Source organism: Aphis gossypii, chromosome X (assembly GCF_020184175.1).
Source record: "Aphis gossypii isolate Hap1 chromosome X, ASM2018417v2, whole genome shotgun sequence".
In the NCBI taxonomy this organism is placed as follows: Eukaryota; Metazoa; Arthropoda; class Insecta; order Hemiptera; family Aphididae; genus Aphis; species Aphis gossypii.
Window position 1 is genome coordinate 36,534,706 of NC_065533.1, and position 17,429 is coordinate 36,552,134.

The 17,429-nt window shown below is 27.2% G+C and overlaps 1 protein-coding gene across 1 annotated transcript; it reads right to left on the reverse strand.

Moving 5' to 3' along the window:
- Window positions 1-166: 166 nt before the first annotated feature.
- LOC114128613 (protein 5NUC-like) lies at window positions 167-13,489 on the reverse strand. The gene is made up of 9 exons (XM_027993166.2): window positions 12,988-13,489; window positions 12,672-12,875; window positions 5,566-5,767; window positions 2,817-3,017; window positions 2,049-2,212; window positions 1,845-1,959; window positions 1,091-1,246; window positions 659-856; window positions 167-567 (listed from the first exon to the last, which is right to left on the reverse strand). Exons 1-9 carry the CDS (start codon window positions 13,342-13,344, stop codon window positions 341-343), a joined length of 1,824 nt encoding a protein of 607 aa, XP_027848967.2. The 5' UTR covers window positions 13,345-13,489; the 3' UTR covers window positions 167-340.
- Between the last annotated feature and the right edge of the window lie 3,940 nt (window positions 13,490-17,429).

Consider the following 17,429-nt stretch of genomic DNA (forward strand, 5'->3'; position numbering starts at 1 on the left):
TAAAATATGCATTTATGACCTACGAACTCTAAAAATATACTTACAAGTAAGTGACATATTGGTCAAATCATGGTATTAATCATTAATCACACTATAGTGGCAATAAATGTTTTATGTACTTATATTTATATCTTTAATATGTTTATTTTTCATTATATTTAAGTACATAATATTTATTATTGTCGAGCAAATTGTATAAAATATTTAAATTAATACTTAAAAAAATATCAAAACCATGAATTTTCATTTTAATAATAATAGTAACAGTTTTTTTCTGTATAGATGAGAAATTAATAGAAAAAAAACTAATGAAAAGGTTAAGAATAATATGGCTCGATCATTATCTTTCGTAAGCGAGCCAATAGTCGAATACACCAAACACGACAAACGCTAACAGTAATATTGTCAAATCTGACAAGCATGCCAAAGCAGTTTGGCTATCTTTGTTGGTTGTTTGCTTCTTGATCAACTCATCCATTCCGAGCAGCACTATCCGTTGACCTACTTCCGGCCGTATTGGTGACTTTGCATGAAACTCTTCTTCCACAATGCTCAAATCTGTTTTTCCTGATTTTATAAACAAACGTCGTGCATAAAATTTATAATAATAATAATAAAAATGTTTTTTTCTTTAATTTTGAATTTGTTTCACACTCACTAAAACTCTCGTATTTAACCACTTTTTGGAACGAGAAGCCATCTCCACCTTCTGCCAGATAATTACTTATGATTATAGTGTAATTTGTGGTTAAATTCAATTTCTCATATACCGGCACGGCGCAATTCCCACACCTCGCGTAAATGGATTGCACACGCTTGCCACTGGGCTGACCAAAGTCTATTACGACCTTTAATCCTGTTGGATGATTTATAAAATGAGTATTAGAGTGGTCAGATTACTGAATAATAACTTGTATTTTATTGCAAATATATAATACATTTTTATTTAATTGCAACATTTATCACAGCGTATAGTTAAATTATCATTAATCATAAATAGATCGTATTGTCATGTGCGCATTTTAAAATAGAAGATAAAAAATAAAAAGATACAAAAAATTTTTTGTTTGCACCGATTTTGTTCATCTACCTGACACTTGAAGAAATTCACCGTTAGCCACCATTGTACTGTACCGTCGAACGGAATACTCAAAAGCTGTCCAAATATCTGAACCCTTAGTCGTAATTTTACCTATATCATCTTGAAATGGCAGCGACGACAGCAAATCGCCGAAAGTGATGTTACCTTAAATATATACAACGTTCACATAAAATAACAATAATATATTTGTAAATAAACCAACAATTATATAGATTTTATAAATATAACATAATAAGGACAACACAAACACCCACACATAATATATATAGGTATATAAATAAAAATATACAATATACACATATTAATACAATATATAATAATCCAGGTGATCAGTGGTGTACCTACGGGGGAGGGGGGTTAAACCCCCCACATATAATAATTTCTTTTGTGGAATATTATATTAATAACATTTTTTATACATATATGAATGGTAACACCCTCCCCCCTAAACGTATTCTATGGACGCTACTGCAGGTGATAAAATCTATACATAATAATAAATGTTTAGTGATAAATAGTGGTATGACATCTAACATCTTTACAGTGGTGAACATGATATATAAATAAATAAACTATAAGAAATAATTACAAATATACTTTAATTAATTAAATTATACTTAATATAAAGTGTTTAAATAGATTTAAGTAAGAGAAGTTATTATTATTATTAAGTTATATACTGATTTTAAGCCGAATACGTTTTAATTAATATATTTCTATTTTGTATCTATATGTGGCTTACCTCTTTTGTTCATGCTGTTCATATTTGTCCGTATACCTCCAGCTTGTAACAATGCTATAGGGGCGTCGGTCCAGTAATTGTTCAAATCAAACGATTTGATATTATTTCGAATATTCTGTACATGATCCATCAATAATTTTTTATTATTATTTTTACCATATTTTATCAATAGATTTTTTTTATTATTATTATTAGGTTACTCACGTAATCTACAAAAGAGTCCGTTATGAAATTTCCCAGGTTACATTCTCTGAACCTACAGTATTCATTGCTACCTTCTAAGAATACACTTGTCGAACCAATCACTTGATTGGTTTTCTCCTCAATCACTTTTCTCATGACTTTTACTTCATTCGATACTTTGGGATCTACAACAACACAATGTAAATTATTGCCTCGTCATAGTTCTGTTTTACTATATAATGGTTAAAAATAATAATAATGCTCATCAATTTTAACAAAGTTACGTCCGTTAAGTTCACAACAGAACTCTTATTACAATCTTAATACATAGTTTAAGAAAGAATATACTACCTATTTTGCTACTCCATTTACAGAATAATATGTTACCTGACAGTGCTATTTTAAAGTAGCCTCGCTACACACATTTAAGATTTAACACTTAAAAATGGGTAGGTATCAAAATATATAGCTACAAATTTTCCATTTTTATTTTATATATAATGTATTAGAATTTGCAAAATCTGTTTTACAAGCTTCCGGAAATTGAATAAACTAGTGTTGAAATTTAAAAAATCCATTTAAATAATATGAACGAAATTTGCTAAGTGGTGTATATATTTTACAATAAAGGGGCGCCTACTGCATAATGTACTTCTAGGGTACATTGAGATGCTTTTTGAAAGATTTTGCAACATTGTAATGCCTGACTCATTTTCAAATCGTAAATCCGTAGGTATAAGAATTAAAATGTATTTTATGATACTATATTAAATATAGTAGTGATTATACCTTGTTCGATTTTGGAATCCAATAAGATCGGATTCCCATAACTTCTGACAACTTCACCGGCTTCATCAAACTCCATCCACAATTTACCCAAATATTTTGTGGCATAATATGCATGGACGACGGGTACCTTCCTGTTGGTGTTTGGTTGTTCCACCCAAATAGGATAAGGACCAACTGGTTTATCAATGTCTGGTGGATTTCCTTTGAAAGAAAATAACCGCATTTAAAGGATTATACAAATAAGAAAACCTATTTTTTTATTATGTAACAATATAATGCTTAAAAAGAATAATTTTAGTGATTTAAAAATTGTTGGCAAACAATCACTTCGATGTTTAAAATGTATAATATATATATATAAGTCATGTTTTACGCGTGATGTCATATTATAACATACCTTCTGACGGGTTTTATCTAAAATACATACGTGGTATTTTTTTTATGTGATTAAAATAACTATAGAGAAAAGTTGATTTAAGGTATAAGTTACCAAAGTACATTTATAAAAAAATTATAAACTTCTTTAGATAATCATATTATTTTTATAGTTATAATATTAAAACTTGTTTCAGGATACCTTATAAAAAAGATACAAAATAGCAAACATATTATATTAAATAATATTATACGCTGTTATTTAAAATTTAAACAAATGTGTTATTATTTTAATAATAATTAAAATAAATAAAATAAATGAGTAAAATAACCTCACAATAAAATATATTAATTCAAATAAAAATAAGTATATATTATATTATATTATATATCATTGCATTATTATAATTATCGTAAAAATATATTATATTATTAGGTAAATCTTAAATATTTTAGATTCTGAACGGAGTGATGAATGTAATGATTTTACAATGATGTGTGTTTTCTTTTTTGTGTCTATCGACAACATTTGGAGCAGTAAAAATGATTAGATTTTTAACTTCAGCCCCTCTTTGAAAAGGAAATTGAATCTAGTTGGCACTTTAGGGGGTCAAAAGTAAAAAATTTTAAATATTTTTTAAATGAATCGGGAAAAACCCTTAAAAATGAGAGAAAACGGAATTTTTTACGCAAAACCAGTTTTCGTCAAAATCGAATTTTTTATTTTGCTTTAACTATTTATAGACAGTTGAAATTTTCAATTTTTCTAAATATTTTTTTTTTAAATAACGATAAAAAATTTTTGGCTGACCAGAAAATCTTGGAAATTTAATACAAGGTTTCTTATAAGTTGTTCTTAAATTGATAAAAATAAATCCGAAATCGTTAGTTACAATTTTTTTTATAAGTGCTTAAACTTCGAATTTATACGAAATATGTCAAAATTGCGAAAATTTGCAAGTAATTTTGTGGTTGGAAAATCGTAAAAATTTTTTCTTTTATAACTAAGTTTTTAAAATTTGGTACAAGGTTCTCCATAAATTTTTCTTCAAATATCTGTAAAAAAAACTCTACCGGATTCAGACAAAATATTTTTATGAGTGTTTGAAATTTAAATTTTTACAAAACCGCGTTAAATAACGGTTTAGCCTCAAACGATTTTTGATATTTGTTGTTATTCAAATAGTATAAGTCGTAGATACTTGAAAATTTTACCAGTTATTTAGATTTTCATTTGCTTTACGTGATTTGATTTTCAAAATATTTTGACTTTTTTTGAGCTATTTATAGACAAATGAAATTTTCAATTTTCCTAAGAATTTTTTTTGAAGTGTCGATAAAATTTTTTTGGCAGAGTCAAAATATTTGAAAAATTAATACATACTCGTAGTTCCTCATAAGTTATTCTTATAGCGATAAAAAAATTATAAGAATACATAGGCACAATTTTTTTTTTATTAGCATTTGAAGTTCAAATTTTGACAAAAACTCGTCAAAATCATGAATATTTGCAAATTATTTTGTAATTCAAAATTCATAAAATTGTTTATATTTATATCTAACGTTAATATTCTAGACTGACAAATCATCTCCGTTCAGAATCGTTTTTCGTATACAATGATACCTATCATTGCATTCAAATTTAACCTACCCTAGTCCGAGGTCCACCCCACCCCCTAATGTACAGCAGAGCGGTACCCACTTGCCGACTTTTTTTTTATCTTAATTCTTTATAAGAAGGGCTAGGTGTGTGTCGGATAAATATTTTTTGGTATGTTATTAATACATTCTTATTGTAAATCAATCTGTTGTGGCAAAATTTATTTTTCAGCGTCTTCTATAATTATTGACATTTACCATATTTCCAGATATTTTGAGTTAATTAAATACCTAATCTAACCTTGTCCTAACCTTTAAATTACTGTCAATTAATTAGAAAATCAGTATTTTTAATCAAAAATGTTATGAGAATATTTTAGTGCAAGTTTTAATATAATATAAGACAAATAGCTTTACCGTATGCTATGATTTACAAAAAAAGAAATTTTTCAAAATTTGATAATTGTCAGTTTATAAAATTAATTATTGTTATTATAATAATAATTAGGATAATAATATAATATAATATATACATAGGAATACTCCTACAAATTTCAAAAATACAACATATTATATAATTTTACAATTTTTCACACCCTTTAGTAAATAATGGTTATATTTTGTTTAACCGCAATAAATATGGGACTATTGAGTACTGAATTTTTAATTAATTAGCATAATATTTTTTATATATTTTGTATATAAATACTGTATTACAAATATATGTATAACCCATACAACACAATGACAAATATTAAATATGTTTATAATTTACCTGTGTACAAAAATGAATGTGAATGTCCACCAATCACCAAATCGATGTTTTCGACGTCTCTGGCTATCTGTGTATCAATTTCTAAACCGGAATGTCCAAGCGCTATGAGAATGTCCACACCATCGTTTTTCAGACGTTTTGCCTCAGCTACAATCGATGGAATTTCCGGCAAAATTTTCACGTTACCCACTCGTGTTATAACCTTAAAAATATAGATTTTAATCAAAACCCCGGTTAAGAATTTTCATGTTCATTAATGTCAAATGTCTGATGATTTACTATTTACGGATTTAATAAATCTCATAAACACTGTAGATTAACGAATTTAAACGTAACGATTGGGTGGTGATAAACTCTACCGATTTTTAAAAATAATAAACTCTCCTGATGATAAACTCTTCAGGGTCAATATTATGTTTAACTGAAGTAAATGTGTAAACTCTCCCGGGTATTCATATGCATATAATATATAATATGAGATAAAACTATACCTATTCAAAAGTTCGATACCGTTAATTATTGTACATTTATTGTACACTGTAATTAATATTGATTAAATATTAGGTATTATAACCAGAAATATGATTAGGTATATAACAAAAATATATAATAATATTATTTTAAATATACATTTATAATATTTTTGTATTATATATATTATATTTTTATATGGTTCACGGCCAAGTACCATACTACCTTAGCGGCATAGCGCCAAGTTCGCGGCTCACAAGTAGACTGCGGCTCATAGATTGGGAACCGCTAAACTAAACATAACAAGTCAAAACAGTCACACAAAAATAAAGAAGAAACTATACCTGAAGAATACTAGATTATAAAGACAAAAAATAGATAGGTACAATACGTTTTTTAAAATCTATGTGTTTATATTATCGAAAAAATGTAATTTAAAATGTTTTATTTTATTATATTATAAGTAGGTACCTATAGTGTTGTATTATATGTATGAATATTTTATAAGAGATGTTAGTACGTAAGAAATAAGTTAAGAAAAACTATAGATAATAAGTAAAACAGTAAAATTCAATAAGTTAAGCAATAGTTAATTATTCACAGAAATAGGTTAAAATAACAATTGTGCAATTCGGTGCCAGTAAACTTTATATTACAGTTAGCATAGTAAGCAAGATATAATAATAAGAAATGTAAATAAATTTGTTTAATAATTTACTAATCGGGTTAAAATAACAATTACACAATAATCATAGTATCTATAATTGTAAATTTAACGTAGTAATAGGAAAATGTAGAACAATCGATAGTAATTCGATTGTAAGTGTAATATATAAGTGAGATGGCTAAGACAGCAAAGGTAGTCAGTGGTGGTGATCGTGTGACTCGATCACCACCGGACGTCGTGTTTAAATAAAGTTCTTCTTTTGCGTTATTTTGTGTTTAACTTTATTTTGGTATACGTCCGAGTAATCGGCGTATACGACAATAGGTATATAGGTATATATATAGGCTATATACTTATAGGTATATTAGATTTATTTTATGAATTTTTATTTTTTATTGTATTTTGACTATAATATTATAGATCATAGCAACTAAAGACATTAATTTATATTACTATAATTATTATATGATTGACTATTTTTAAATGAAACTTAAATGTATATTAGATTTATTTTATGATTTGTATTGAATTTAATTTGTAATAATGAAGACCCGGGAGAGTTTACAAATGTTTACAATCGCCTTAAGAATTATATAATAATGTAACCTGATACAAATCTTTTATTTTTATTTCTCGAAGACTAGTGAATAACATTTTATCATAATTATTCCTAATGCAATATATATTTATAATATATATATTCTAATGTTTAACTACTGGCGACATAAAGACCTGCTTGTGTATTGTATTGTATTGTACACGTCAATAAAATATATGGATCAGATAAAACCAATACGACCGAACAATAATATAAATTATCCACCCTAACATTGGCCTCGAATAGTGGTTCAGGTAGAGTCTGCACATTCCAACGGCTTAACAGATATAGCTATACTTTACCACCAAACGAAATCATGACACAAAACAATAATACGCAGCATAAAAATACCTTCAAAAATATTTTAAAAATCAACCATAATAATATAATAACAAATCTCTTACCTCTTACACTCTAAATTTTAAACGTCTCAATCAAAATACTAAGTCCTAAGAGTAAGTAATTATCATCTACGAGTTAACAAGTAGATTAATACAAGCATCAAAGATGTCTATTCGGTTCTCTTTTAACAACCATATTTATTTTTAACAAAGTTATTCGTCTGACGTATATAATAATAATAACAAGAATAACTTGCAATAAAAATATAAAAATTATATTAATGAACAAATACTTACACATTTCCATAGATAAATGAAAATATCAAGAACACTGAAAAATCTTAAAATTTTTTTACTACCTAATTATTACTATTTATTATTTTATAAATATAATGATTTTCTACAGAGATAATAAGATTATAGAGTTCTATATAAAATAGTATTGAAACTAAATAATCTAAATAATTTAATTGAATTCATCTTATACAATAAATTAACCAAGAAAATTACATTTACCTACATCAGACGATTTGAAACCATACTTCAAAGAGATAAAATAGACCTAGTTAAATGAAGATAATTAATCTACAGAATAATATTAAAAAAAAGCGGGCAAGTGGGTACCGTTCTGCTGTACATTAGGGGGTGGGGTGGACCTCGGACTAGGGTAGGTTAAATTTGAATGCAATGATAGGTATCATTGTATACGAAAAACGATTCTGAACGAAGATGATTTGTCAGCCTAGGATATAATTTCCAGTGGTTGGTGAAAAAGGTAGTTTATGTTTTAATGGCCTGAATACACCAAAATTTAAGTTCTTTTACAATTATTGTAAACTAATCTTATGAAAAATCTTGTATTAAATTTTCAACTCTTAGCTACCTATACAAATATTTTTATGAATTATACCTACAAAATAATTTGCAAATATTCATAATTTTGACGAATTTTCGTCAAAATTTGAACTTCAAATGCTAATAAAAAAAAAAATTGTGCCTATGTATTCTTATAATTTTTTAATCACTATAAGAATAACATATGAGGAACTTTGTATAAAATTTTCAAGTATTTTGATATGGCCAAAAAAATTTTATCGACACTTCAAAAAAATTTTTCGGAAAAATTGAAAATTTCAGTTGTCTATAAATAGCTCAAAAAAACTCAAAATATTTTGAAAATTAAATCATGTAAAGAAAATGTCAATCTAAATAACTGGTAAAATTTTCAAGTATCTACGACTTATACTTTTTGAATAATAACAAATATTTAAAATCGTTTGGGATAAATCGTTGTCGTTACGCTATTTCGTAAAAATTTAAAAGTCAAACGCACATAAAATTTTTCCTATAATGATGTTATGAGTTTTCTCTATAGCTACTTGAAGGAAAACTTAGTGTTAAAATTTTAATCCTTAGTTATGAACACAAAATATTTTATGATTTTTCAACTTCAAAATTACTTTCAAATTTTCGCGTTTTCAACAGATTTCGTAAAAATTTGAACTATAAACGCTTATAAAAAGAAATTGTGACTAACAATTTTTAATTTTTTTTAGCTACAATAAAAACAACTCATAAGGAATCTTGTATTAAATTTTCAAAACTTTTTGGTCATCCAAAAATTTTTTATCGACACTTTAAAAAAAATTTCTTAAAAAAATCGAAAATTTCAGTGGTCTATAAATAACTCAAAAAAAGTCAAAATTTTTTGAAAATTTAACTTTATACAGATACCACTGACATTAACATTTGGTGAAAATTTTAAGTATTTTCAGTGATTAGTTTTTGAATTACAACCATAAAAAAAAATCGATTTGGTCGAAAACTGGTTTTGCGTAAAAATTGCCGTTTTTCCGTCATTTTTTTTTTGTTTTTCTCGATTTTTTTGAAAACTGTTGGAAAATGTTAACTTTTTACCCGTATAATGCAGCAAGGATATTCACTTTTACATCGGAAACCACCCCCATAGTTTGAAATTCGAGCATTATTTCGACTAGTTATGCTGTACACAGACACAAAAAAAAAAACAAAAAAAAAAACACACATCATTGTAAAATCAATACATTCATCACTTCGTTCAGAATCTAAAATGGTAAATAACACGGCATTATAGTAGCATAAAATACATTACAATTTTCAATTTTCATTACGTCTAAGGTACCTACCTACAAAAATTCTAAACATAACTTACTGTTACGGTAAGTATTTATAAAATAATGTAGATGTAGATGTAGATAGGTACACAGCGAGATTCATTACATACAATAAGTACCTATGCAACTGTTCTGGTAGGTACCCAGTTTATGAATAAATATTAGGTATACACTATACAGGTATGTAAATATGTAATATATATGTCATTTAATATTACTTGAACGTAGATTATTGTACAACGTCATTACAATCAAGTAAAACAGAAAAACTCGAACTATACTAAAAACAGAAATTTACAGATCAAATACCAACTATAACAAAATTTTAATAACAAAATTACCACCATCGACGAAACACAAACGGTTAGAAACTCGTATAAGATATATAGGTATGACTGGATGCGAAATACGAATATAATATACTCCTACATATCTTATCCAAGGTTTTTGGCACACAATACAAAAATAAACAAACCAAGCCCTAAAAACGGTCAGTCAATATTCTCTTGACATTCCTTTATTTTGAACAAAATAATTCACTTATAACGTGAAAAAATACTGCGCACTATTTGATTCCATCTTATATGTCCTTTTTATATTATTTTAAATCGCATTGAATTCTAAAATTTCTTGAGTATAAGATTAAAATGTTCATCCTTATATTTATATTATTATTGAAGTTGAGAATAAGTTATAAAAGTAACAATAATAAAGATAAGTATCTTACTAGTATCTGTATTTCTATAGGTGTATAACTATGTATAGGACAATATCAAAAGAGGAGAAAAATAATAGTAGGTACCTACCTACCTAAACACATATTAAACAATGAAAATATCTACCCGATACACTGTACTAAGAGTGGAAGGATTATTATTGTTATCTTAATATCCTTTTAGCACACGTCTTATTGTTAATATTAAAGTTGTGTGTAATTGTGTTTATTATTCCTTATTATACTTTCGTTTTCGCTCTTGTATTCATGTATTTAATACACTCATTAAGAACGGAAGTTATAATCATTTCCGCCAAATCTGATTCTTTCTAAATTCTAATTGTTGAAAAACCATTTAGTATCCACAGTACCTATCATCAATAGATATTAAAGTGCTATTCTTTTGCTAGCAGCTGCTACTTTTTGTCAATTAATATTATAGTATACAGAGCCCATTAAAATTGTATTCTAAAGTACCTAATACATTTATAAAATGTATGGTGTTAAAATAAAATAGATAAAGACTACAAAATTGAATAAGTGCATTATATTACACCCGTTTTACTAATAAAATTATTATTGCCATCAACGTGAATAGTTAGGTACCTACCTACAGTAAATGGTTTTATTGAACAGAAATAATCAAAGGAATCTTAAAATATTTATTTGTATCTACTAATTTGTATGCAAAATTAAATTTAAATCCCATCATTAAAATACTTGGTTTTTACGTTCACTAATTACAAATTTTATTAAAAATATATATTTGATATAATTCACATTTCACAATAAGATTAATTTACATGGTGTATGGGTCATCCGAAATCATCACAAACCAGTGATGTATACAAGGAGGGCGTGGGGGGTCAGATCTCCCCATTGGTATTATTATTTTTTGTTTTTGCTTGGAATGTTTAGTTTGCACTCTGCACAATAATGTAATACTTTATTATTTTATAAATTATGATCAATCGAGCTATTGAACTTTAACAATTTTGTCAAAACTGAATTCCATTATAATTTTATTTGGATTTATTTATAGCAATGTTATGTTTATTTGCTTGAAATGGTCGATGACGACTATGATTATTTATACTTTATTATAATTTATAGCTTATCTTGTGTTTGATGTGAATTTTGAATCAATTAAAATTATATTTATTGTTTCTAATTGATAAATATTTTACTACTTAAGTAAAAAGTTTTGAGAGGGTGGGGGATTTTCCAATTTCCCCTCCTATTAAGCTATGTCCACCCTTTCAGAAATCATGTCTACGCCACTGTCACAAACTATATGTATGGGTAAATGTGAGTACACAGTTTAACTATTTAAAGTATTGCGATGTGTAATGTATTTTACAATTTTTATACTTGGCTAATAAAAGTATTAGATAGGTAATTGATTTAATGTACTTTAATGAGAAACAGACATTTTTACGTTTTGGCTAAAATAAAAGTAGGGGTAAACGAAAATCTTTGTTCATACGGAAACGATGCGTGCTTTTAAAAACTTATTCCTTTCAATCTCTTATCCATTATTCATTGTCGGGTTTGTTTTTTCGCCTACCCTTATAGACGGTAATAATTATTATGACTTCAAACTATTATTTTTTCAATGTTTTCAAGACTAAATTATATTAATTAACCAAAAAAGAATTAAGCTAAAAGAATTAGCCCGTATAATTTTATAATAATTTTAATGTTTATCGAACATCGTTCATATAAGAAACGTCATGAACTCCCTACAGACATTACACACATATACAATATAAATATATTTAAATTAGCAATTAAAAATATGTACATGCGATCGTTTGACTATATTGTCTCATTATTATTATAGATTTTATTTTGATTTGTTTTGTTATAGATATTATCAATAAGTTATTATGTTTTATTATGTAAAAAAAATTAATTAAGGCTATACCTATACTTATTAATTGTATTTAAATGTAAATAATTATGTAAAAGACTCCCTACTCCCACCACAAGCTTTGCTTATCGGGAGTAGGTATCAACTTAATATAGAAATATGTAAATATTATATAACATGCATGTAGTAATATATTGTAAGTTGAAATAAATAAATACAAAATAAATACTACTAAATATTATTATATAAATATGTATACATATATTGGTAATTATGTGTAATACTCACCGATGTCTCTGGTGTCAAGTATCCGATAACTCCAATTTTACGACCATTTACAGTCAAAACTTTAGATTTCATCAAATTCGGCTGACTGGCTAATGATGGTTCGTCGGTTAGATCTACATTACTAGCCACTACTGGGATAGTTATGTTTCGTATGTACGATGCAACATCTTCCACGCCGTCGTCGAATTCGTGATTTCCTAAACACTGTAACAGATTACATTATAGTCTATTATACTGCAGGTAAAGTTCTTTTATTATAGTGTATCATATAGACAAATAAAATCTAAGACGACGATCCGGTCGGTCGCGCACTCACCATGACGTCGATGCCAAGCGTCCCGATCATGCGCTCGACGGCGTGCCACTTGAGGAGCGTGTAGTACGCCGTGCCCTGAAATGTGTCGCCGGCGTTGAGGAACAGCGCGCCGTCGGCATCGGCGTTTCGGCGCTCCTGGTCGACGGCCGTCTTGAGCCGCGCGAAACCGCCGTAACACGGTCGGCCGGTCGATGTGCATTCCGCGCCACCCGTCTCGTCAATCTGATCGAACCGCGAGTGCATGTCGTTGGTGTGTAACACCAACAGTCGGTAATTAGCGGCTTCCACCATGGACTGCAGCCACAGGAACAGCGCCATCACTAAGAACACCCGAGGCCACTGCAAGATGATCGCCATTTATTTGGCTCAAAACCGTTTAAATTTATATTTATATTTATAATAAAAATAATATTATTATTATATAAGTCCTACGCGATTAGCGTACCATAGACGACGGAGTCAAAGACGATTGGCGAATAGAAGAGCAAACTATTTAGTCACGTCGTTCGGTGTGTCTCGCGCGCGTTCGACTGGTCGTATCGTACTACGCGTCGTCGGTTGGATGGCACCAAGATATCGGACAGACCAGACGGACCTCCCACCCCGTCGACCACTCTCTTTCCCATACCACGCTTACACCCCCATCACCACACCCTTCCATGGGAGAGCCCTCGGTGTATGGTAGCGCTAAATTTTATACAATAATAATTACTTTATTTGACAATATGCACAATATTCCTATAAAATTGACATAATTATATGGATACAGACAGTTCTATAAATGGATGTTGATCAAAGTTAGGGAAACTAAGGGGCGTCGGTCTTTTCCCTTTTAGAAAATGTATATATTATCTATTTATTTTTATAATAAAAATTCATACTTCTTAATATCTAAACTTTTAAATTATTTAAACACAATTTATTGTTTATATATTATCAATAATCTATCATGACGTATTAAAATAACAATTATATATTTTATGACCGCAACCAAACCAATTCAAGTTGAAATGATAATAATTAATAAGATCTATAACTTAAGAACAATGAAAATTGAAATTGAAATTGTTCATAATTCATCATATTTTGTTGTCTAGGTACTAAACAATTATTGTTTTGTCTAATAAAATATTCAATTTATTCCTTGTGTACTATACCTTGTATCGTCATAATAATTATACTTGTTATAAATTAGTTTGTAAAACAAAAATTTAAAAATTGTTATAGTTAGTAAATCATTAAAAATATATTACTGAACGTTTTAGATAATTAGAGACTAGATAAGTATAGTAGATGACGTATTGGTATCCTAACCTTAACCGAATGAATCTTACATATAATAGATATTTTCTCTGTAAAAAACTAAAAACCATTTAGAAATCTGTATTATTGGAAAATGCTTTTAGAAAAATAAATATATAGGTAAGCGTTATACATAAATCACGTTTGACCCATACTGCGCCCATCACTTGTGATTTCCTGCGATACTCAGTATTAATCATATACCATTACTTCAAGTCTCCAACACAACAACAGTATTACGGATTAAGTTAAAACCGGTTTTGATAACGAGACAGGCTTATATTATTTATATTATATACTATTGTAAGTTATCAAATTGGTAAATGTTTATAAAATAATAATATTAGTGATAATTGATTAATATTGTAGTATACTTTCGAAAAATTTGATTATGTTGACCTCATATATTGACTAGAAGTTAACCTGATCTAATCCAACTTTGAACCTTATTTAAAATATGTCAAAGTTAAACAACTAAAATTTAGAAATCTTACAATTTTTTAAACAATAATAATAAACAAACGTAAGAAAATGCTATTAAAATAGCTGCCCCCTAGGGTGAAGCTAGCCCCCAAATCTAAATAACAATTTTTGCTATGATGTAGGTATAATAGGTTGCAAATTTTTTGATGTCGGTTGCGATTAGTTTCTAAAAATTTACTTAATATTGGCACTGGGTCAGATTTGTTAGGATAAAGTTGGGAAGCTAACTATTGATGTACGTGTTTTATGTTGCTTGCTCTCGATAAGCTCAAAAAAAAATTATATGTTTAATGTTTATACATTTAACCAAAAATCTAATAGTTTTATTTATACAGAATTATTAGAAGCAATCAATTTAAATATTAAAGTTTTTTTGTATACCTAAAATTTAAAAAATGGGGCGTAATACGTGAGCGAAGACGCGTTAGAAAATATTATAATTTTTAAATTAATATTGAATGCATAAATTATTATTTATAGTAAGGATTTTTTAGTTAAATACAAATCAGTTCAAGGTATATAATTATTTATCCGATAGTATAATAGATATTTTTTTTTATTAAAATTATTTTTGCACTAAAAGCAACCTAATTGTAAAATCTAGCATAATTTTTCTATTAGCACGGTCTAGGTCGAAAGGGACAGCTTAATAAAGTAGTAATAAATAAAATTCAATCATAACTCACAATACACAGCGCAAATTTATCAATTACTTAAACTAAAACTAAACCTAAATAATGTAATAACATTGAAATTTAAACAAAGAAAATACTATTTTATATGTATTTAAAAGAAAATAATAATAATAATATGAAATTTTATTTTCATAATAATATGAATATTAAAAAGGTGTAATAACTAATTATCACAAATATGCCGATATATCGCTATCTTTAGGGTAAAAGATGGATGGACAACAGATTTAGTAAAGGTTACACTAAGAAATTGAGCTAGAAAAGACTGTAAAATGGGATATAAAAGCTACAAAAAATAAAAATAAAAATTGATAAATTTAAAAATAGTAGTAGGTACTTGTTTGCATAGGTAGGTACCTAACCCTAGGTACAAGCAAAAACCTGAAAAACCGCTGATTCGAATTTTCACCTACAAACTAAAATCGATTTGTTTTTATACAATAATGAATTCTACACTAAAAAAATATAAATATTTAAATATATTATAGACACATTTTGCCATGAATATTATGAAACAAATTCAAGAACCATTTAAAGTATTAAAAACAGATTAAATATCAAACCGATAAAGTAATTAAATGTGTTTTAATTACTAATGGCTAATGACTAATAATAATTTTATACATAAAATATCTTAGGAATTTAAAAAAAAAAAACTAAATTATTATATTTTATAATAATATGTAGCATTATAAGTTAAAGTAAAATAGATAATAGCTAGTATACAGGGTGTATAATAACTAATAAGACAGTTTGGAAATGGTGATAATTATATCTTGTTTCTGATTTTCGCTTACATTAATAACTATTCTTGTGTTTTTATTAGAATTATCAAGGAAATTGGGTTTAAAACAGCTGTATAGTTTCAGACGTTTCGTACATATACCCATACTGGTACCTATTTGTGTATTACATTTACAATGACAATATTTTACCGTAACTGATTTTATCTATGATTCTGTAGCGCTATTTATCAGTTTATTTATAAAACGGTAAAACGTTTACAGGTTTAATACTTGAAGAAATTTATGTGTTTTGTGGTTTCGTCTTACAGTTAAAAAATGTTAAATTTTAATTTAAAAATCAATCATCAGTGGGCTTAGTTTTTTAGGGCTGGTAAATTACTTTATAATGTTCTGAAAATTATAATGTTTTCATGGGACATAGACATAATATACATAGTATTATTATCATGAACTATAAAATAGAGAACATTTAATGTTATTATTTATAATTTTTCTATATCGCCCAAAATTAAATGTGTAGAGTATTATAAGTGTAATATAAAATTATTCAAATTTCTCCCATTCGTCGTAACTTATTTATAAATAAATAAATATACATATTAAATATTTATTAGTGTGTGTGTAATATAGCTTTAATTTTTAGTTGTTCAATCGTAACAGGTGATTTGAATGTTTGAATCCCCTTTGATTTTTCAATGTTATTATTGTGTATTTATACATAATACAGCTTAAAAAAAATACCCATGAGATCACTCCAAAAAAAAAAAAAATAAAAGTAATAATAGTAATAATTTGAAAGGCACGGTAAGGTCTCGTACTCTCGCGAGTTACATACGTGATAATTATATCACACTAAAAACACTTCGTTATAACTCCGTGTAAAAAAAAGCTAAGTTAAAAAAAAAAAATAAGTAATGATTAAATCTTTAAAAGACGTGATATAATATGGAAATTTAGTAAAATGGCATTTTATAATATTACAAATTCCTCTGATGACAATTAATAAGATCAATTGTTATGTTATATACTTAGTCAACATATTATTATGTTTAACTATTTGACAGGACGTAGTATACTTAAACAAATACAATTAAGTAACCACTACAGTATTTACAGTAATTAATAATGTATCAACAATATGCTGACTAAGTATTTAACACTACAATTGATCTTATTAATTGTCATCATAGGTTATTTTTAATATTATAAAATGGCA

Excerpts from the sequence above, each read along its gene's own strand:
- LOC114128613 (XM_027993166.2), bottom strand. The coding sequence starts at position 13,344 with ATGGCGATCATCTTGCAGTGGCCTCGGGTGTTCTTAGTGATGGCGCTG. Across the intron at positions 3,018-5,565 it reads ACATTCATTTTTGTACACAG|GAAATCCACCAGACATTGAT; the intron begins GTAAATTATAAA and ends TTTCTTTCAAAG. Across the intron at positions 568-658 it reads GGTTAAATACGAGAGTTTTA|GAAAAACAGATTTGAGCATT; the intron begins GTGAGTGTGAAA and ends TTATAAAATCAG.